We start from the raw sequence: 24,601 nt of genomic DNA, 5'->3' as shown, positions 1-24,601 counted from the left end.
CAGAAAAAGTTTATAAAAATCTTGATAAAAAAGAGTAATTAATTAATTTATCTATTGTAGGCATTATGGATGAATGATGATATCACAATGTTTGGATTACTTATTGGGAAATTTATAATTTCTTAAGTACATTGCGTCTGCATTTTTTTTGTTTGTAATGGACACGTACTTCTTCAGGTATGTTGTGACTTGTGACTTGCAATATAAACTATCATTGTGGTAAGCTTCCAATTACCTAGAACTTCGCTACACTACATGAGCAATATAGCGAATGTGTAAAAAAAAGGTACCTACTTACAGAATCCTAGACGTACCTACCATCAAACAAGACAAGAGGACAGATATTATCTCTATACCTACCTACAGATACAGGAAAAAGGAGGATTCGTTATTTTATAACTCTACGAGGAGTCATTGCGTGAGCCAGCTTCATGACGTTTACAGCTTTCCATTAGCACATTACGCGAATATAAATAGAAATTGGATTTCCACCCTACTACTACTTACTTAATTTATTTGTAATAAATATTAAAAATGTTACCTAACTTCAAGATCGTGCCACTGAGCTTTATTTACAATTAACAGATTTTTTTTAAAATACTAAGGCAAACTTAAAACAAAATAAAAATATAAATTTATTTTACTCAAAAATAAAAGTGTGTCCGTGAGGCAAAGAGGCTGCATTTCCTCGCTGAATGGCAATACTAAGCCTTTGTGCAAGGAAAGAGCCAGCATTTAGATTTTCCGAAATTTTAATTAACTAAAATACTATAATTTTCACATTCTAGCGCGAAAGAAAATTCACGAAAGAAGAAAATTACGAGTAACGAGAATCTACTAATTATTTTATCAAATTAATAAAATTGTTGCAGAGTATAAAAATGTTTTAATAGACAAATCTAGGTTTGAACTAAATAAATTTAAAAACATAACCGCTGGCGCAGTCGGGTAATAATAGAACGAAAATAATTATGTCGTGAACAGGTTTTGGCTTGACTAGGCTCATGTCCCACGTGTATGAAAATAAGTACCTACCATATGGAGGAAAGTTGCGCATCTGGTTCTCAGTTAGAACGTGAGTCATTAATGACCGTACAGTTTTACCATAAAGAGGACAAAAATAGAATCGACACTTGTATCCCAGTATTATAGGATTTTTTGTATTGACTAGCGTTTGCCTGTTTTCTGTTTATCACAGAAAATCTTAACCGGGATAAAAACTGGGTCTTCCCTGGATCCCAAACTATTTATCTTATACATATCTAAATCGATTCCGTGAGAATAACTATACTTTGTGGGAAAATAGGTAAATTACTTTGATCAATAGTTAGATTTTAAGATGTTTGACTCTACTTTCTTCGGCATTAAACATCCAGATAGATACATAAGAGGTCTTCTTGATTATTTGGACGGCTGGATATTGACTTCACACCAAGCGAAAAGTCTATGACACATTATTGAGGAATGTCCTAAATCTATGTAGGTACATATATTACACCGTGATTCTGATTTAATTATCTGACACGCGCCAAAATATCGTTATAACTGCGAATTCTGATGCAATGGTACGATTGAATCATTTAATAGTACAAATCACAATGACTTCCAAAATTTATCAGATACTGATATAATAAGCGTGACAAGCATATTTATACGAGTATGTAGCCACTAGCCTTGACAATTTGTTAGTTTGTTTCGTGGTCGCATCGGTTTTGGTGGTGTTGTGAAAATGGCTCCTCAAATTAAATATACTAAGGTATTGTAGTGTGTGAATTTTATTATTTTTAATAATAAATTATTTGAAACATCTCTATCTAATTTTAAGTGAATCTTTGAACTTAAAGTAGCAGTTTAATGGTTAGGACTATTCAGTTTTATACTAAATTTTTGGACATTTAAACTTAAAAAATTTCGTTTAATTGAAAAAATAAATTTATTTTCCCATGAAGCCTTCATAGGCTTAGCCGGATCCATTATTTATTTTCAAAAGCAGTAAATTAATAAGTAACTTTGCTTGCTTAATATTTTATCAGATTTAAAACAACTTTTTATCTTTGAAATACAGATGCGGACGTCATGTCTGTTTGTTTATCTTTGACATTGCTTTTTAGATTATATTTCTTAGTGTAAATTCAGTGTGTAATATTCCTTCTTATAAGTAAAAAATTGTTATCAGTTAAACAACGAAGGTGAGTAGGTACGAAGTAATAGAGCTTTACCTATAAATTAAGTACGAGGTAAGTACCTATACTCCTAATTCTACATTTAAGTTTGATAGAATAGACATTACCTACCTTATTGGATAAACCTACATAAGTTAGTACCTAAATAAGTTCTAAATTAATTCGTTGAACAAGTTGCGGGACTTACACACAGTCACGCAGAATTGTAAAAAATCTAAATTATGTAAATCGATTTTTATGTAACTCGTCTCATTAATTTCTGTAGCAAGTATGGATATTTACGTTGGTGACCTTTATGAACAAAACATAATGTAAACATGAATGATAAATTGTTACAACGACAGCGGAGTTTTTCCAACATCGGACTTAATGAGTTGATTTTAAGAATGATAAGTAGACCACACAAATAGAAACCGGCAATTTTTTGTTACAAGTAAAACATGATAACATTGATATATCTAGAGCTACCTATGTAAATTATGTTTAGTCTGATTTTTCAATTATCAGATATCTTTTAACATATTTCCCATACTGAAAACTGTGCTAAACTTATTCTTCAGTTAAAAGTTATCCGACGACATGGACCTATAAAAAAAGTCGGACGGATTCTCATCAACAAAATACTGTGACATTAGGATACACCAGCTTGCCTGTACGTACAGGCCGGCACGCACACATTCACACCCTGTTACACCACTTCGAGTGCAAACTTCACACAGTTGACACATTTAAGCAGCGAAAAAACAACACGAATTCGACATGTCTTGTGTGATGAAATTGTGTAAAAACCGTTCTGTTCGAACAAACAAAAATTAAGGAATCACATTTCACAGGCAAAATAATAATCCAATCACTTATTTCCCGACATTAAAATATTGAAATTAATTGAAATCAAACGTCATTCACTCGAAAAAATAATACGTCAAAGACCAGTGTTCTCAGTTATTTACGTGGGAAAATTACCCGAAATATGGGAAATTAATAATAATTTTAGGACTTTTTAGTTATTTATTACGCACACTATGGAAATAAAATAATTTATCATAATAATTGTGTTTTAATGGGATATATTTTCATAGGCAAATTTGATCCTTCCCAAAAATGTGGAACTGCAAAATTCAAATTTTCTTACATTGATTTCAAGTCAGTGTCAGGTTGTATGTTAAAAAAAAACTATTAGAGATAATAATAATATATTGATGATGCATAAGATTATGATTATAATATACACAAGATTCGTAATTTGTAACTGCGTGAATCATTTTTGATCAACATTATGTACATAACTACATACCCTGACACACTGACTTGCAAACAATGTAAGAAAATTTGAACATTGAAAATTTCGCGCCTACCTCAACGCACCTTTCATCCTTTTAAAATGGCACGGAATAATTCTGTCTACATTTCCAAGTAACATCTGCCGATCTATGTTTTTCTTAAAATAAATGGGTAAAATGTTTTGGCTAACATGGCATCCCTAAATTCACTCACACAATAGACAAACGCCAAAATTTTGCGTCACAGTTTTGTTGTAGCGCGAGTTCCGTCCGCCTTTTTTTATAGGTCCATGTCCGACGATTGAAAATCAGCCCCAAGCCTATAAATCTTTGATTGTAAAGTGAAATAATGAAGTCACTGAGACAGTTATAAATAACATGAAAAAATCGAACTGCCTAAGGCGGGAATAGAATCCTCGCAGTTTGATTTTTCAAGTTACTTATTTATAATTTTCAAATTAGTTTGAGACTAACCGAGACAGTTCAATCTGTTTTGGAGTCGATTTTTATCATAATGCATTTACAAAAATGACAGTTTCTATTGGCTCCCAGACTGAATTATAATTATTTTATATTTTTATAAGGGCTTGTGGGTAGAGTTGGTGATAATTCACAATTTTAATCCTGCCACAAGGGCCGTACTGGTTCCTATCTAAAGATTGTCATGGCAACAGATTATTTGATAAGCATCTAATAGGTATTATTATTTAAAATAAGATAGGTAAAATGAGTTTTACTCGGGAAAACACGGAATTAGGAAGGTAGCTAGGTCTACGTGACCTAAATTTGTTCACCGAAAAAATCAGTGGTTTTAGATTTATGTAGGTATGGCATTGTGTCAGCACAATTTCACAATTTGTACAGTAATTTAATTTTTTGGTAAACTTTGCAGATAAATGCGTCATTAAAAGACACACTAATACTATACAGTTTTGTTCACAAATACTTATTTAATCGTGTGTCTACTAATAACACAACTACAGGATATATTTTGTTTTAATTAGTATTGTATCCTTGTTTTGTAGTTTGGTCAATGTTGACAATTGAATGGATAATATACGGTATGTGTACTTATTAATTAATTTATTCCATTATAATTATTGTACAATTTAGGCACAATCAATAAATACGAGCTATCTTGTTGTTGTTGTTTTAAAGTTTTAAGTTTTTCTTTATCTTTGTTGCTAAGTACCTATGCATTATCCCATCGATAAGTATTGCACTTTCGCAATCCGAACACTCGCTCTATTCATATGAACAGGTACTTACTGCAATCCGTACAACGTACCTACTTTAGTGTGAAGTGTGAATTTATTATAGTTGTTGCAATTAACGAAGGCGAGTGAGCTTTACAAGTGTGGTGGTTCGCTACTGTTTTGCAAAAGTTTTGATAGACATTAATTACACTATCGTTATGTGCATGTACACGTAATTTACATTACATACACAAGTAAAGCTTACTCGCCTTCGTGAGTTGCAGGAACTACACATATTTTGGTTGCTAAAACAAGCTAGGTAAGCGATGTAGAGCTTCATTTTGAAAAGTTCGGATAGACGACAGAACTAATGCAGGCAGCTGCAGCAAACTTTGGTTTTAATTCTTTCCAAAATGGAGCAATAGGTAATTGCTTACGATAGCTTCTCTATCCTTTATAACTCTATGTATAAAACTCTTTTTATCGTAAACTTTATCAAATCAACATTATGTCTACGTTTACGACTAATGGTTTTTTGCTGAGTCATTATGTAGGATGATTATTACTTTTAGCCTTGAGCTTGATTTATGGTGCACCTTGAACTCTACCCCCTATGATAGTGTACTAGTGTAGTTAATCGTATGTTTACATGACTGTGCTTTGATAATGCACAAATAACAATTATATTTTTCTTTTTAGTATGATTTCCTTAAAGCAGGTTCCGTATTCGTCTGAAAATTACTTAGGCTGAGTTGCACCATCGTACTTTAATTTTGACAAACGTCAAATATCTGATCAAACTCCATACAAAAAGCACCGGTTATCGTTATAGTTACGGTTAAAGTTTGATGGTGCAACTCAGACTTAGTTAACTTAAATCTTACGAGTAACTTATAACACCGTTATTAAATAGAGCACTGTCTGTCTGATCATTAGACAATATAAAATAAAATATTATGTACGAGTACATAATAATCTTTTTTCATTCATTACAGCAATGACATAGTATTTTAACAGGTATTCCACGAGAATCGGATTAGCGAATTCCACGAGTCTAGGCGGTTGTAGTAAACTGAAATTTCATTGTGATAAGCCATATTTATGATACATTTTGTAAATAATGCTAGTAATGTTTTAGTAATAATGCTTAAACCTTTGACGGATAGGGACTTATTGTCAAAACAAAAACTGATGCTGACAAATTACGTAGGTAATGTACAACTAACATATTATTATAATAAATTATAACAGTGTGTTTTATGTGTGAATAAAAAAACGATAGGTATGTTAAGTGCCTGGTTTTTAGGTAGAGAACAATAACTAACTTTTTTCGAGTTTTCCAAGTGTTTTGTCAAAAACAATAGTTTTTGCTTATTATTTTTTGTTAATTCTTGACAAAGTCCACTTTGGTGTACATATTTGTACAACATTATGTGACAAAAAAGAGTAACAAATATTACTTTTTAAAATGGCTCTCAATCAGTTAGATGCGGAGTGCGACTCCCCTTTGTCATACTTTTTTATCGATGAAAAATAATGAAAAAATGGGTAAAGTATCGGAAGTTCAAACAGGAAATACTGTTTGTGTAGACACTACATGATTACATAGGTACCTACTTATCTAATTTATCCGATTCTTATTTACCTACATAAAAATCAAGAAAAAATATTAAAGTTGATCGCGACTATACCTAACACATAATAAATTACGAATTTATTTATTAAACCAAGTAAATGGTTTTTTTAACAGTTGTTCATCGACAATGAGTGGGTGGACGCCAAGAGCGGCAAAACCTTCGAGACGCGGACCCCCAGTACCGGCTCCGTCATCGCCAAGGTGGCCGAAGGTGATAAGGTGAGTGATTACGACATGGTATATTTATTATACTAGGCAAAAAAAAAAACATCGTATACTTCGATCAAGCTCTATTGGACACAAACAGTCAGTGACATTGGTAACCTTGTAAATATAGTCCAGTCATTTAAGCGAGGTGAACTTACTATAATGACTGGACTAATAAGACGAATAAAAACAATTTAAATAACATGATGTTTGATTGATAGTGATCTCACCATTAGTTAAAGGTTAATTCTAACGCTACATACGAGTACATGTAGTAGTTGGAAAATGTGTTTTTATTACAACTGTATGAGATGGCACGTTTTGCTTATCGCAATCAAGAGGTTATTGGCATATTGAAGTACTACAGTTGGGCACGTGACATCTTTAACCAATAACTACGACCAACCACGACGTTAGGTACTAAAATCGCAATCCTGGTACAGAAAACAGAGAGATAGTTTTCAATAAAACTGTAAAACTCGATTTAGTGACTCGTGTAGAGTGAGTGATACTTGAGCAGTTGCGATTTCTGTTATTATTATTTTTAACTCTAGGTTCAGAACTCTTTAGGGACCTTGGCTGTCATAAACTATAAGAAGGTTAGGTGCAATCTGTACTTACGCTACACCTACTCGTATAAATACGGCTTAAAGTATCCAATAGTTTAATAGAAGCCTCATCATTGAAATAAAGTGGTACTTAATTATTGACATAAGCCCTGTAATAATTGGAGCTGTTCAATTTAAAGTTATTACTCAGTAAAGTTAGCTGAGTTAGATATTAGACTGCAGAACTATAAAGTGGATCTTCCTGGCTTCCTGGAATTCCATCAATGTTAATGGTCTATGTTAAGACGCCTGTTGCGGTGAAAATTTGTCATTATACATAATTAATTTATACTAAATTCTAGCTATACTGCAACGTAAAAGTTTAAATAAAATAATTTAAACTAGCTTTTGCCCGCGGCTTCACCCGCGTTAAATTTAGTTTGTTACAAATCGTCATAAATCATAGCCTATATGTTATTCTGGGTTATAAAGAATAATACTGTAAAGTTTCATCAATATCCGTTCAGTAGTTTTTGCGTGAAAGAGTAATAAACATCCATCCAGACATCCAAACTTTCGCATTAATATAATATTAGTAAGATAGCTGACCTGGAATTTTGCCGTATCTTACAGTACATTTATTATTCTGTGATCCTACGCCTTAAATGAATAGAATTGGAATGCATTAGAACTACGCGGCATAACGTGGAATTTAAATTAATTCCACGAATCTGCGCAGGATCGAGATTCACGTTGGATTCAGTTACATGAACACTTGATTGACTGAATGTTAAATGTCTTAATTTAGTTATATAAAGTAATTGCAATTTTATTGATGATTCTACAACAAAAATGTTATGTGACAGACCAGCATCATCACCAAAACCTTTGCTAAAGATAGAATTGAATTTTGAGCGTTGTTTGTTTCATAATACGGTCTAAAACGATATATTAACGTTCTAGGCCGACATTGACCTAGCAGTAGCGGCTGCCAAGCGTGCCTTCCACCGCAACTCAGAATGGAGGCTCATGGACGCCTCCCAAAGAGGCAGGATCCTCAACAAGTTCGCTGACCTCGTCGAGAGAGACGCACAGTACTTGGCTGAGCTGGAGTCAGCTAACAATGGCATGGTCCTCACCACCGCTGTAGCATTTATGTCCAGCGCTGTCAAAAGCGTCAGATACGTCGCCAGTCTGGCTGATAAGATCCAAGGAGATACCATTCCTACTGGTAAGATAACTTATCATTATTATAACATTCAAAACAAAATTAAAGGTGATGTAATGTTATCGTAGTCGATATGATTTGATATTATATATTATTATGTGGATAATAGTCGCTTTATTTTTTTACGTTATCATTTGTTTTTATGTGAAGATAAGCTAACGTCTATCATGCTTTTTTGTTAAACATAAACCTAGAATCACCTAATCTTACTAAAATTGATAAAGATTATCAGCTCTTGAATACAATGCACATACGAGTACCAAACTCTCCTTTTCTGGATTCTGTCAAAAACCCGTCTCATCTTGCTAGCTTTTAGTAACATAAGGGTTATTTCACAGACGGAAACACCATGACCTACACCTTGAAGCAACCAATCGGCGTCTGCGGCCTCATCTTGCCGTGGAACGTGCCTGTTCTGATGTTCATTAACAAAGTCACTACAGCCCTGACTGCAGGTATGTGCATAACTTACAACTCTACATAACATATTTTCCGTACATAGTAAAAGTAGTTCGTCAACCCCCAAAGCTGAATATCGTCGTTAAAGTAAAAATAGCTCACTGCAGCTATTTTTTTTATTTTACAGGAGGTGGAAAAAATACGTAATTTGCGCATTACATAGAAGCTGTTTCCATTCCACACAGTTATGCTTATTGTTATTTAAAAAGGAAATACTTACCTATCAGTTAGAAGAAAAAATTTGCTTGGAAAAAGTCCACGCGAAATTCAATAAAATGTTAAGCCTATTGCATAAAAAAAACGATTTCTTATAAAATGTTAGGAGGTATTGTCACTTCAACGACTATATGCTTGTGTTACGAGTAGGTTCACTACAAAAACAGCAGCGACAGGGTTCAAACTATCGACCCTCGAATCTGCAGTCCGACTCGGACATCCCATAATTAGTAATGAAAGAATGCAATTTTCGTAACAAATAAAATGTTTTTAAATGAATTAATCTCGTCTAATATTAAAGTTGGCTAGTTTCCAAACTCTAGAATTTTTTGTTTGCTCAGTAATGATTATTCTTGAATGATTGATATTCCATAGTTTCATGTGGCTTTGTCCAAATACAAACACTCGAAAACATAGCACTGAATATAGAAGACCTTAGGCCAGTAGAATTAAACACAAAAATTGATTAAATCGGAAATAATTCCTACAAAAGATTTTTTGCTTTAATGGCTTCATTGGTTGCCCATTAAGACTCTCCTAAGTTTTCGACTTCGACGGAGTTGTGCTTAAGTGGTGGGGGCCCCCGAAAGGGGCGTTTTTTCGGGTTTCCGGTTATACCGCGTAAAGGACTTACCCTATTGAAAAGTGGTCTTCTTGACGGTTAAAGGGCACTTAAACCTGCATTGAATAAGACCAAATTCATATGTTTTGGACAAACCGTTCTCGCGCTAAAGTTCGGCAAAGTAGAAAATATACGTATAATTAATGACCCTCTCCACGTCCAATGGCTTGATACCCACATGCTTCCAAGCCTTGTAAAGGGTCGCCTTAACCAGTGTACCCCTAACAAGGCTCACGAGTTTGATTCGCTTATCCTTGTTCGTCCCAGCCGTTCCTTAACTGCGGTTGCTGCACCTCTTCCTGGCACTCACCTGAACGACTCTGTGTTACCTAATGTGGCTGCCCCTCTTCCTTGTACCCTCCTGTACGATTTCATTGCTTAGCCATATGCCTGGTCCAAGGTTCGACGCCACAAAATCAACTTCGTACGAGTGAAAATAGTTTAAATACTATTTCCCGTGCTTGCAACATTTTTCTTTACTGCTTCGCCTCTATTAGTCGTAGAGTGATTGTATATATCCTATAGCCTTCCTCAATGTATGAGCTATTCAACACAAAAATAATGATTTCAATCAAACTAGTAATTCTTAAGATTAGCGCGTTCAAACAAACAAACAAAAAACTCTTCAGCGTTTTAATATGAACTTGTTGTTGTTGATTTTTGGCGTCGAACCTTAGACCAGGCATACGGCTAGGCAACGTAGTCATGCAGGAGGATACAAGGAAGAGGGGCAGCCACAGTAGGTAACACAGAGTCGTTCAGGTGAGTGCCAGGAAGAGGTGCAGCAACCGCAGTTAAGGAACGGCTGGGACGAACAAGGATAGGCGCATCAAGCTCGTAAGCCTTGATAGGGTTACACTGGTTGAGGTGGCCCTTTTCAAGACTTGGAAGCCTGTGAGTAACAAACCATTGGACGTGGAGAGGGTCATTAATTATACGTATATTTTCTACTTTGCCGAACTTTAGCGCGAGAACGGTTTGTCCAAAACATATGAATTTGGTCTTATTCAATGCAGGATTAAGTGCCCTTCAACCGTCATGAAGACCACTTTTTGATAGGGTAAGTCCTTTACGCGGTATAACCGGAAAACCGAAAAAATGCCTCTTTCGGGGGCCCCCACCACTTAAGCACAACTTCGTCGAAGTTGAAAACTTAGGAGAGTCTTAATGGGCAACCAATGAAGCCATTAAAACAATAAAATCTTTTGTAGGAATTATTTCCGATTTAAAAGCTAATTCTACTGGACTACCTATTATTTCTCACCATCACGTTATTTAACGCTACAAAACTGTTTTGTAGCGTTTGTTGTAGTAATTCCTGTTGGATCGCGATTTGGCCAGTTCGACACCGACACACCGTTGGGCCACGGTTGGGCTATTGTCCCAAATCAAGAAGTTTGAAAGCTAAAACAAAAGCTATAAACAGTTTCGTAAATGATTTGATTTTATTGTATTCCTGATGTTACGAATATGTGAAATTTCTTGGAACACATTTATTAGTTTAATTTCTTGGAATATTCGTGGTATTACGATTTTTTAAGTTTTATTACTCGGAAGTTCGAAACGAAACGCTTTCATCTGATAAAAAGTCCTTCTAAAAGATATCCTTTGTGATGTAGAGGTAAAGCTGGATTTCCATTGGGGTGTAAAGTTGAAAGATCACCTCTTCAAAATCTCTTCAAAAAAGTTTGGTCGCTCGGGATGCAAAGTTATAGGAGCGGAGAAAATTAGAGTTCAATGGACGCCTGTCTTTATGTAACAATGTGAACCTAAAATATGTTTGTAATCAATCGTCATCATAGCCTTCATTATATCATTCCATTGCTGAATATCTAGGCCTCTCCTATTACACGTTATTAATTGTTGGGTGACCAAACAAAAACATTGATTCTGCTCCTCAAATGCAAGTATTACAAAATATAGTGATTTGAAAATGAACAATTCACACGATGTCACGAAACAAATGTATTTGATTGAAGTGTGACGAAAATAGGGCCTGTAGTTAAATTAAATTTGAAACTCATTATTAGTTGTGATCCAATAAAATCGGTTCAGCGAACTCTGATACTTCATCCGTGACATCGCCGCGCAATGTTAATGACGAATTCTCGAAACACACTAGCGATTAGCAGGGAAGATTATCTGTAATCTGATAATGTGTGTAGATTGTTAGAGCGTATTAAAAACTTATTATTATTCATACATTTACAGTACCAGTCCCATTTTCATGATATTTTGTAATTTTCATTACAGAGTTATGGTATTCATTGTTCGCGGTACTTCACAAACTCTTTATCAAACACATTTAAACATATTTTTTTATTAATTCATACCAGTAAATTATGTTCGTCGTTCCAACCAAAGGACATCTACCGCTGCATAAAGGCTTCCCCCAAGGATTTCCACAACTTCCAACTGTGGGTCCAATGCTATCCGCATCAGCTGGATGCGACCTTCACTAGACCACTGAGTGGAGAAGTTGCCTATATTACATCCATGGTCCATCCATCAATAGCTTTTCTGGCTTTTCTGTGTTCTGGCGTTCGTTCGTTCGTTTCAGCCAAATGACGTCCACTGCTGGACAAAGGCATCCCCCAAGGTTTACCATAATGAACGAACCTGCGCTGCCGGCATCTAGGTTCTTCCAGCGACTTTTACCAGATCGTCGGTCCACCTAGTAGAAGGACTGCCCACGCTACGTCTTCCAACCCGTGGTCGCCACTCGAGAACTTTTCTGCCCCACATATAAATGAATTCATTTGCCAGGTTGCACTGTCGTCGTCAAGCCCGCTGAACAGACTCCTCTCACCGCTCTGGCATTGGCTGCTTTGCTGGTTGAAGCTGGAGTGCCCAAAGGCGTCGTCAACGTGGTGAATGGCTTCGGACCAGGCGCTGGGGTTGCCCTAACACACCACAATGACGTCGCGAAGATTTCCTTCACTGGGTCTGCTGAGGTAAGGTTAAAATTGCTTTGCATTAAATCATTGATATTTAATGCTCAATTCTGATAATTCTTTCATTTTAAAGTGGACACAATAGGCGCAGAAAACTAAAATTTTCCATTGTTATTTACTATGTAAATATAAAATAACTGTTAGTGTTGGTTTTCAGCTCTTATTTAACTACCAAGTAATGCTGGGGACTTTTGGCTCACTATTTATTTAAAGTTGTAAAGTTGTGTGTGCCAAAATAAGTTCTTTGTATTTCGCATAGCTTGTACTGTAGCGAGGAGTTGGCAACTAAAACCACTAAATTTTCCTTGTCTATTCGTGATAAATGCTTCTTTTATTAAAGTTTTCTTGATATTTTAGTTACAGAATTAAGGTAGGTAATTACCTACTTATAAATAAGTGTAATATTATGATTATTTTTTTCCATGAAAGGTCGGCAAGCTGATTCAACAAGCAGCGGGCAAGAACAACTTGAAGCGTGTCACACTTGAGCTCGGCGGCAAGAGTCCGCTGATCATCATGAACGACGCTGACTGTGAGTTACCTATTTACTAAACACTCTGGGCTCTTATACAGTTGTAATAGGAGCGAATTTGCTACAAAATCGGGTATTCTGAGGCATTTTCGTAGTAACCTTTCAGAAAATTAGAGCATGCGTGATCAAATCCTCTAAACGCCGTCATTTTACGCTCGTATTCACAAAAAATACTATGAGGTCTCAGTGCGCGTAGACGTACAGGGTCACACACGAACCAATCACAGAGCACTTCACTTAAGCAAACATCGTTTGTGAATACGGGTGTTAATCCTCTAGACACCGTCATTATAGATTCGACAGTCAAATGTTTGGAGTTAGACTTATTATAGAGCATAACTAGGATGTACCGATAGCATAGGTACTGGTATAATATCTCAAAGCGAACTCGAACTTAAACTTTACATTATCTACTAGACAGGACTCTACAAGTATCGAGATAGCTCCAAGTTATGATGTCACAATGATTTGGTGGTATTACCCCGTATTAAACTTGCTAGCAACTTTGGAGTATTTAGTTCTAAAATGTATTTCCACAATATTCGAAACTAAACCGGATGGGATACCTGAGTGCTATTTCCTCAATTTCTACTTTTCCAGAACTAAATTTCGCCCATTTATCACTATGTTTACGGTAACGTGTAGGTACGCATCCTTTGCATAAATATTATAACACTGACTGGACCGGCCTGGTTGAATGGCCGGCCCTTCAAAGGGCTTGCAGACGGGTTACGTCTACGGGGTATGAATACAAACAATTTAACCAGAAAAACATGTTGATCCCGGTTTATCCGTACAATTTAGAAGGGAATATTTTGTTTGAAACGGCTGAATAGAAAATGACGATTGAACAGGTAGAGCTAGGCCCAGATGAGATAGCTCTATGCAAAAATGGCTACATCTACGTAGTTCTTACCATAAAAAAAGTATTGCCCGTTTCCATCATCAACCCCATCGAAAACAAAATTCCTGTTATGTGAACCATAGGGGTCACTTAAAAATTAGGGATTGATGGTGAAAACAGGCATCAACTTAATAATGGACAAGTTTCCAATTTTTTCTTTTAATAAAACTTGAAAATATAAGTAAAACTGATAATAATTGTGAAAGATTCATGAAAAAAAAGGGGCTTTTCGACCACTTTTCGACTGGTTTGCGATTATAATTTGCACTTTGTCTAGACCCACTGGTCCAGTGCTGTTGACAGATCCAATTTTATTTAAAATCTAGTAGTTTTTAATTTTTTAGCCAGGGTCACTCAAGATTCTTTCTTAGTAAATTGTGTAACCTTTTTTGACATATCCAAGACCTGACAGACCATATTTAAAAAGAAAAAGAAGACTTTGACATTATAGTGTCATTCTCGACAATGCGCTAGGGGTGATAAGCATTTTGATTGAAACTTGAACAGGTGGCCTGACGTCACAGCACCGTCTATGTTTAAGTTCCACGCGAAAATATGGAGGTAATTTAAATAATTAATTTCTCAACCATTTCTTGATGGATTTCAAAAATAACTTCACCGGCTTTTTAGTTTTGGTCTATATTTTAATCCCATTCAGCGAAATCTAATGTTTTCAACATCACGAAACTTCTCCATTCCCGATAGCTAATTACTTAGAAGCTTTTTAGGAAAAAGTTCACAAACTACCGACGCACGGAACTGAAGGATTTTAAACTTTCGCGTTCCATTTAAAAATGTCGCGTTGAGAGTCCCGTGTTTCTCATTAAAATGTACGACTTTTGGTCAACTTTTGGTTCGTGAAAGTGATACCTAGAACATATTATACAACGGGTCGTACTGTTACAAGTAAATGTTCTAGTTTATAGTACTCACATTTTTCACTAACAACGTGAGGCTATTATGTTTCGTAAAAAAAGGAATTGGAATAAAAGTTCTCCAGGGATTTAATTCTCTAGTTAAAATTGAAAGCTAAAGCTCGCATTCCAATAAGCGCACTAACGATGTTGCATTTTAGTTCCACCTAAGTCCTCAGGGTACGTGTTGCTTAATGAGGCAAAATTCAGTTGAATGTTAATTACACAACTCAATTAAATTGCGCCTGTTTGAGATGTTCATTATAACTAGGAATTCGAGGTTCAACCACCCTTGCAATCCCATTTGGCTATTGGGTCCCTTTAGTTTGTGGTGTCAGGGACCCCTACCGTAATGGGGGCCTATCAATATGTTTACGTAGGCCATTTCTTTAACAAAATATTAAACGTAGGTAACATTGATTCAGTATACTAAATTAAAAAAGGCCTTGATATTTTTTTGTGGGACGTCCACCCACAAGGTGAACCGACGACCTGATAAAGGTAGCAGGAAGGCGCTGGATGCAGGCCAACCGTGCGATGGGAAGTCATTGGGGGAGGCCTATGTTCAGCAGTGGTTGTCCTGTGAAATGATGATGTGATGATGATGAAGTTCTTGTAAGTCTAAAGCTTTTTAAAAATATTACGTTGAAAGTACTGAAACATTACATCAGATTAACTGTTTCACTCCCTAGATATACATACCTACATCTATCCGAAAATACCGTAGTAGCGCTCTTACGATAGCTTATCTCCGTTTACAAAAAAGAGGCTCGAATAGTTTTAATTTATTTTCGCACCGATTCCATATTCCATTTGGACTTAATCCAGATTGCCTTAATTTTTTTATTTCACAACCAAAATTAATAACTTCGCCTTTCACAGAGTTTTAATTCAATAGGGATGTGGACTAGGTAATGAAATCGAAATTGTATTTAGTCCCTCAGACTGATAATAAAAAAATATTGGCCACGTATTTTTTAATTTCATAATCGAATAATTGCAGTAATTATATTGAGTAAAAAAATTCGCGTGTCTAGGCGTGACGTCACGCGCCATTTCAACTTGATGTAGCATTGTTATTACATATTTAATTATGAAAGAAAAGAAAAAATACGTGTCCAATATTTTCTTATTGTCTGTCTCACAGACAAATACTTAATATAAATTTTGTCCACTAGCCTATTAAGGAATTTGATCTAATTTATTTCTTAAGATGTTTGCCAATATGACCTTGCAAATTGTTACAAAGGGCGTAAAAAATATACTCCAGACTTTTCTAATTGATCACTATCTAGCTACAATTTATATCTTCGGAAACTAGTTACTAGTTTGTGAACTAGGTCGCGGAGTCTCTAGTTTTGTAGGTATTTAGGTACGCAAGTCTACAATGTTGTTGAAACTATTGTAAAGAAAGTCAAGAAAGTTTCTGCGTAGGTATGTTTTATCTCCAGAATATCTGTGTATTTGAAAGAGTCTTTTGATATTTGAAAGCGAAAACACATCAGACTAACGCTAACTAGCGTTATGTTCGTTGTTACAAGTTACGAGTGTACTTGTTCAAGATGCCACTGTTTTTGATGTACCGTCAGCATCAAATAGTTCGTGACACCCAAAGTAGCCAAAAAGTTCGCAACCCATCTTTGTTAAAATTGGAATAACGTTGCGTTGTTGTTAACTTTTTGGCCACTTTGGGTCCGAGGAACTATTTGACGCTGACTGTACCGTCATCACATTGTCCCAGAACTGTGTTATATCAATATTATCCGCTAGTCCAACTAAAAAACACTGAAAACTTAGCCAATAATTATTATTTCTCTCAGTGAACATCGCCGTGCCCTACGCCGCAAACGCCGTATTCTTCAACCAAGGGCAGATCTGTATTGCGGCATCCCGTCTGTTTGTACAGTCCGGTATTTACGACAAGTTCGTAGAGGCAGCCACTAATTATGCCAAGTCCATCAAGGTCGGAAACCCCGCTGATGCTTCCACACAGAACGGACCACAGGTAATGACGTCACTTTACTATTAACACCATTATCATCTGTCCGTGACTTTTAATTGACCATAGGTACAATGTAGGAGGCCATTCATTGTTGTCAATATTATCGTGTGTTCTCTGGCTATAATTATTTTAAATGTCCCTAAGTATAATAGGATCGTAATCTAGTAATTTGTAGTTTTAAACATTGCAATAAGTACGTTTTGTGTCCTTGAAGTGTTTCATAATTTTCAGAGGGATTTAGAAGAATTTTTCAATGGGATATTTTTTCTCGCTGTCTTATTGAAATTACATTTATTTAAACACTAGCTTTCCGCCCGCGGCTTCGCCCGCGTGGAATTTTGTCTGTCACAGAAAAACTTTATTGCGAGCGTCCCTGTTTCAAAAATCGGGATAAAAACTATCCCATGTCCTTTTCCGGGACTCAAACTATCTCAATGCCAAATTTCAATAAAAATCGGTTCAGTGGTTTAGGCGTGAAAGCGAGACAGACAGACAGATCGACAGACAGACAGACGTAGTTACTTTCGCATTTATAATATTAGTATAGACTAGTATAGATTATTTCTATTTTATAGATCGACGAGGAAATGATGAAAAAGGTCCTAAAATACATCGAGACTGGCAAGAAGGAAGGCGCCAAGCTGATGGTTGGCGGCAAGCGAGTGGGCTGCTCGGGCTACTACATCCAGCCTGCAGTCTTCGCTGACGTAAAGGATGACATGACCATCGCTAAAGAGGAGGTTTGTGCCTTTATTAATTCATAGAAGTGTTATAAGCTAGGTCTTATAGAGACCAAGAAGGAAGGCGCCAAGCTGATGACTGGCGGGAATCGCGTGGGCTGCTTGACATGACCATCGCTAAGGAAGAGGTTTGTGCCTTTATTGTTTCATAGAATATGATGAGCTAGGTCTTAGTACAAAGAGACCAAGAAGGAAGGCGCCAAGCTGATGGCTGGCAGGGTACTACATTAAGCCTGTCTTCGCTGATTTCAAAAACGACATAACCATCGCTAAAGAGGAGGTTTGTGCCTTTATTGTTTCATAGAATATGATGAGCTAGGTCTTAGTACATAGAGACCAAGAAGGAAGGCGCCAAGCTGATGGCTGGAGGCAAGCGCGTGGGCTGCTCAAGGTACTACATTAAGCCTGTCTTCGCTGATTTCAAAAACGACATAACCATCGCTAAGGAGGAGGTTTGTGCCTTTATTGTTTCATAGAAGACGATGTTCTAGGTCTTAGTACACAGAGACTAAGAAGGAAGGCGCCAAGCTGATGGCTGGGGGCAAGCGCGTGGGCTGCTCAAGGTACTACATTAAGCCTGTCTTCGCTGATTTCAAAAACGACATAACCATCGCTAAGGAGGAGGTTTGTGCCTTTATTGTTTCATAGAAGACGATGTGCTAGGTCTTAGTACACAGAGACTAAGAAGGAATGCGCCAAGCTGATGGTGGCAAGCGCGTGGGCTGCTCAGGGCACTACATTAAGCCTACTGTCTTCGCTGATTTAAAAAACGACATAACCATCGCTAAAGAGGATATTTGTGCCTTTGTTATCGTTCTCTTTAGATCAAGTAGAAGATGACAAAAAGTGTTAAAGTACAGTCGCGGAATGAAAAGGTTCGTCACCTTAGTGTCGGTTTTCGCTTGCACTAGGTTACTGTAAGAGTCAAACCTGCCAACATAACAGTGCAAGAAACAGTGCTGCTAACATTTAAATAAATATGACGTTTTGCTAACGAATAAGGTTTTGCTTGTTTATTTTTCTATCCCATCAGTGCAATGCAATGATGACATTGACCAATATTGACAATAGTTTTTTTATTTAATAGAAATAATGATGGCAGGTTGAACCAACAAGAAGGTTTTAGTTTATCAATCAATAATCTTCTTGACAAGATAAATAGTCAAACAACTTTGATCTGAATAATTTTGAACTTTACTGACGAACAGTTAAAAAAGATTATTTTCTCTAACTCGAGATTATTCTGTATAGCCTGACCAGGAACATAAAAACCCTCGCCATGTTGCGGAAAACTAATGGTACTAATTTCTTTTAATGGCAACAGTAACTGAAAACTTCATTGACATGTCACCTTGCATGTCAGTCTATTGTTGTCAAAGTGTAAACAAACTTTATTTTAAATGTGTGCAATTGATTTTGTGAATTAAATTGCTAAAATATTTTTATAGTCGTGAAAGAAAAGTGGTTCATGATGTGTTAATGTATTTGTCGAAGAGAAATACTAAGGTTTCGGACAATATTTTCATTGAATAATGTTTCCGACAAAGGTTGTCAAATTGACTGACATGTTTATCGTATAGTACAGTCCACTATGAAAATTAGCTGTAGTCTGTTTCAACTACCTATTTTAAAGTTTTTTGTCACTTTGTAAGTTTTGAATTTTATGGAATTAGGAAAGAAGTACCGAGTTTGAAGCGTTCATGAGCAGACATTGCAGTTGAATATTCAAGTTCTGAATTTGATTATTGATGAATAATAAATAAATCCTACTAGCTCGATTGATGGTTTCATTTAATTTATTTAAACCAGGTTACCTTTAATAATATTTTTCGTTCATTTATGAAAATATCAAATTAGCCCGTAATCCTGAATCCTGATACATAAATTTAGCCTATTAATTTAACACATGTACGACTGTACTCAGTGTTGCACTATCAAATGCAATTGAAGCGCCTCTATGCCAGGGTTTTTATGTTCCTGGTCAGGCTATAACATAGTTTCAAAAGGTAATATGTGCTCGCGATTCGTTGAAGGAATCAATTTGAAAACTGACGAACCTTTTCATTCCGTGACTGTACATACTTACCATGAAAAGAAGGGAGGCGCCGAGTTAAGACGATCGGTTCTGCGCTGCCCTCATTCAGGTGCTTCCCAGGACCTTCACTCGTCAGTCCATAGAGTGGGAGATCTATTCACACTGCGTTCTCCAGTCCGTGTTTGCCGCTCGAGAACTTTTCTGGCCAAATAGCCAACAGTTCTACAGCTATGTGCCATTGCGTTACTAATTCTGCAATAAATTGGCAATTATTAGTAGTAGTTAATTTTGGTTAGGTCGTTCATTCATCAATATCATTATCAACCGACTTCAAAAAAAGGAGGAGGTTCTCAATTCGACCCGTATGTTTTTTTTTGGTCATTAGTTAGTTTAGTTAAATGACAAATTAATCCTAGTAGGACAGTAACACCGAGTAGGTAACTCGGTGTTACTGTGGCCGGTTTCGATTTATATTATGTAACTGTCTACAATAGGCTAGTTGCCTAAAAAAATTTTTTTAGTCCGTAATGTTTAATATCAAAAAATATTGGACACATATATTTTTATTTGTCAATCTAACAAATAATTACATAGTTATGGTGCGTTGAAGTTGCGCACGACGTCACAACGTGCGGCATTTTTAAGCAAGCGTTGACGTCACGGGCCTCTTCTTATGAACTTTGGGGCGCTTTATCTCTTTAAATTTTCATTAGTTTGAAAAAGTGAAAAATACGTGTAGAGTATTTTTTGATAAGTTAACTGACGGACTAATTAAAACTCTTGCTTTTTGACCCAGGCAACATCCCCATTCGTCTGCTATACCTCAATCTATTAGACGGTATATCTTGTGGGTGGTCGTATGTCTTACTTATAGGCGACAATTTAAAGCCCTACGCCGGTATCAGACTGACGAATCAAGTTTCTAGGAACCCTTCTTTGATCCCCGTCAACCGCTGGGCTATTTTGGTGAAACCACATAAACTAGTATTAAAGAGGTACGAGTAGGTATACATAATAGCTTGCAGATGTTGACGGAGATATAAAGTAATTTGTTAAAGACGAACTACTATTAAGTAAGCTTTATAAAAAAGAGGATATGTGACTTTATTAATATAGCAACCAGCAACTCTACCTATTTACCTACTTTTTTGGTCACAGTGTGTTTATCTTTATCTCACAGAATACAATGCAGTAACTACCTAACTATATTTATAAAAAATATTTCACTTAAAACAAATAGAGAATGATAAATGCTGAAACTAATTCATCTCTAATAGCAAAACAAAATTTTTTAGTACATTGTTTTTCTCGCGCTATCGTCGGCGCTCAAACGTGTGTCATTATGTTAAAATAATTGTAATAATAGGCCAAGGGCTTTTAGCTTAATTGGGCTTTATGTAAACTTTGAATATCAATATTAATTTGCTCCCAGAATATTGAGATTTGCGGAACTTTAATCCTAGCTAGGTCTGGCTCCGTCCCACAACATCAAACATTATAAATAGGTACCTAAATAAACTAGCATTAGTACAAAGCGAAAATTAATGGAATTACAATAAATACAACTCGCAGTTCAATATTTATTCAGGTAAAGCCTCTTTCATTAGAATTATTATCAATTAAAGTATTGCGTAACGATTTAGCAGAGATAAATCGTGAGTTTGGTAGTTTCTTTTGATAGTCATTATATTCACATTGTTGGGGCACATTGTGCGATTTTGTAAGCCGACATTTGTGTGAAGCCCTCTCGACAGGGCAGGTCAGGTATTAGAAGTACTTAGCTAAGTACATTAGGTGCATTCAGCATCTTTTTGCGGCCCCATACTAATTTAGCATTTGTATGAGTCGTGACGGATCATGAAATCATTTTTGCAGTCTTGAAATCTAATGACACTCACCTCACCCCGCGTCCTTTAGCTAAGTTAGGTATGTGAAAATACAAGAGAAGTATTTTAAGTATGTGATATACGAAGCTATCTTTCTGTTGTCACTTCTAACTAACTATGTAGTTCTAACCATATTGATACTTTATTTACGAAGAGTTCTGCTCTTGTCATAACAAACCTTGGTGGTTCCAGATCTTCGGCCCCGTCCAAAGCATCCTCAAGTTCGAAACCCTGGAGGAGGTCATCGACCGCGCCAACGATACCAGCTACGGTCTCGCAGCTGGTATCTTCACCACAAACTTGGACAACGCACTGCAGTACACCAGGCATGTCGAAGCTGGAACTGTCTGGTGAGCTAAATATGAATCCTATTGTTATAGAACTAAGGTACATCCATAAATAGAAGGTGGGGCATGGAGTCACATGGATGTCAGTAGTAAATAGATTAGAAGGTGATAGGCATAAAAGTGTGCATTATGCTGAATGGGGTCCCGTTGCAGTGGGCATCTTGTTGGTGAATGGGTGGCACTGCTCAGTTTACTCTTGTTTTTATTTTTTTCTTCTTCCATTATTATGTGCCACTGTCGAGTCTATGTAATTACCTGTATTTATGTGATGTCCATTGTAATAAATGTATCTTTCTTTCCTTCTTTTAAAGTCTTTCGCACTTCTCAACAACGCAGGAATGCCGAAATGCCACCATATATTTCGGGACATTGTCGGATTTAAGTACGAGTTGTTTTTTCTATGATCATAAGGATGCATTATAAATATTGGTGACTTCTACTCGTATGGCATGTGAGCTTCTTCCATAGTTATGTACCTACTAACATAACTACCTTAAAATGAATATTTTATCTATTTCCACTGAAACACGGATAAACTCTCCACTTTATCTATTTATTGTGTCAGAGATAAAAGCTTACTTCATATATCAATGACATATCATTCGAAAAAACTATATTCCGAATCGAACAAATATCGGGATAATAGTTCCCGGAATGTAATGTTTTTGCTGTGAAACCAATATCAATTTACATTAGCTTAAAGGTTTATGTATATGGAACTAGCTTTACCCGTGAAAATGTTAGAATAATATTTCCCGTTTTTGCAACATTTTTCTTTACTGCTCCGCCCCTATTGGCGGTAGCCTTCCTCAATACAATAATATTTTATTCAAATCGGGCCAGTAGTTCCTGAGATTAGCACGTTCAAGTAAACAAACAAACTCTTCAGCTTTTAAAATAGGTACCTATATTAAGTACAGATTCTTCTACAAATTGTTTGATATGTTTTTCTTTTATAGGGTAAACGCATACTTGGTTGGAGGCGTCCAGTCTCCCTTCGGTGGATTCAAGGATTCGGGCATTGGACGTGAAAAGTGAGTCACCATTACTTATGTAATTTATTTTCAAGTTTTGGAAGATTTGCTTCAATTTGCCTCTGGTAAATTAGAGAGGGTCTTGCTCCGACAGTGGAGACTAAATGATCTAATGATGATGATGATTAACACGTTGAGTGCGAAACCAGGTCTATAGACCTTGTGTACGTCTCGCTTACCGTGCGGCTAAGAAAATTATAGTCTTCCTTGTCGTGCGAAAGGCATAACTTCAATTGGGTCCGGTGTAGGAAAGTGATGAATATATATCTATGATGTATTCTTAAAATAGAATCCAATGATGTACCTACCTTAATACCAGGTTTTTAGACCTGGTACCGCACGGAAGTAATAAAATGTCTTCACAATGCGAAACCAGGTCGAAGCACCTTGTACCCTGCGCACCTGGTACCGCACCCCACGCTAGCTTCGTGCAGCCAGTGTTGCCTCGCATTCGTAAGAAACGCACATGTCGACATGGCGTCAAGAGAAACAAACAAAATCAAAACTGCAAATTGATTATAATTTAATTTGCTACACGATTTATTGCTAATTTAAATAATGTTTTTCGTGACAAACATTTGAAGTTGTAACTAAATGTTATTAAATAATATGTTTTCTTTAAATATAGCTTATTTAAGTATTTATGCACGTATGTCTTATTTGTAAAATATTTAGACTAAATTATTAAAACATCTTTGTTTGTAACTTTTTTAAATTTTTATTAAAACTTAATTAAAACTATCGATATTTGTATTTCACATCCCTAGAATACTCACCAGACTTTCCTACTTCAGTGCGGCACAGGGTGCATAAGCCTTGTATTTTGAATATAGCTATAATTTTTATACTAAACAAGTTATTCACGAACGCCTTCAGGTGTATGTCAATAAATGCATTATTATTAATATTCAAAGAAAAAAAACACAATATCTATTAACATGAAGCCAAAAATAAAATTAATATATCTTAAATATTACAAGGTCTTTAAGCCTTGTGCCGCCACAATGTAAGTTTTAATACCAGGTTTATTGACCTTGTACCGAAGGAATGGAAAGTATTAGAAAGTTACTGCCGCAGCAAAGGTGTTAATAAGATGAAATTAGAGAGGGTTGTGCTCCTACAATTGATATTAAAGGTCCTGATTATGATGAAATTGGAGAGGGTCGAGCACGGATGAATATAAATGATATTATGATGATGCGTTATTGCAAAAAATATTATTATGTTACTTAATGTTTTTGATGGTTAATTGATTTAAATTGTGTAACAAAGTATTGATTTGCTTTCCCAGAATGTGGTTGTGAATTCAAATTCCGTCGTGAATTTAATGTATCGCTATGACGAAAATATTCATGTACCTATTAGTAAATTGTAAATGTTAATCTATTTTAATATTGCACTGCAATATTGAATACTGTATCAATAAAGTTTTTTCTATTTCTATTTAAATCAGTACTTATTACATTCATTATGTTCACATTATCATTTTTGTTTCAGTGGCATGAACTGCGTGGACTCGTACTTAGAAGTTAAAACCGTTGTGATGTCACTACCGAAGAAATTCTAGACGACGTCATCATTTCTCCATTTTTTTGACTGATTAGGTAACCTAAAGGATTGTAGGTACGAGTATTATTTTTCGTAAATAAAATGTCTAACCGTTTTTTGTTGGAGTGGA

The 24,601-nt window shown here is 35.9% G+C and overlaps 1 protein-coding gene across 1 annotated transcript; it reads left to right on the top strand.

The window, feature by feature from the left end:
• The first annotated feature begins 1,650 nt into the window (after positions 1-1,650).
• On the top strand, positions 1,651-24,601 carry LOC114364018 (retinal dehydrogenase 1-like). Its single transcript, XM_028319996.1, has 11 exons — positions 1,651-1,756; positions 6,410-6,514; positions 8,014-8,281; positions 8,617-8,733; positions 12,342-12,529; positions 12,959-13,061; positions 16,700-16,884; positions 17,457-17,621; positions 21,735-21,892; positions 22,849-22,923; positions 24,421-24,601. Exons 1-11 carry the CDS (start codon positions 1,730-1,732, stop codon positions 24,488-24,490), a joined length of 1,461 nt encoding a protein of 486 aa, XP_028175797.1. The 5' UTR covers positions 1,651-1,729; the 3' UTR covers positions 24,491-24,601.

This window comes from Ostrinia furnacalis, unplaced genomic scaffold (genome assembly GCF_004193835.3).
Source record: "Ostrinia furnacalis isolate ACB-3 unplaced genomic scaffold, ASM419383v2 OfSCF7340, whole genome shotgun sequence".
Lineage (NCBI taxonomy): Eukaryota > Metazoa > Arthropoda > Insecta > Lepidoptera > Crambidae > Ostrinia > Ostrinia furnacalis.
Note: the sequence above shows the minus strand (reverse complement) of the source record. Positions and strands in the feature narration are given on the sequence as shown.

Excerpts from the sequence above, each read along its gene's own strand:
- LOC114364018 (XM_028319996.1), top strand. The coding sequence starts at position 1,730 with ATGGCTCCTCAAATTAAATATACTAAG. Across the intron at positions 13,062-16,699 it reads CATCATGAACGACGCTGACT|TGAACATCGCCGTGCCCTAC; the intron begins GTGAGTTACCTA and ends TATTTCTCTCAG. Across the intron at positions 21,893-22,848 it reads GTCGAAGCTGGAACTGTCTG|GGTAAACGCATACTTGGTTG; the intron begins GTGAGCTAAATA and ends TTTCTTTTATAG.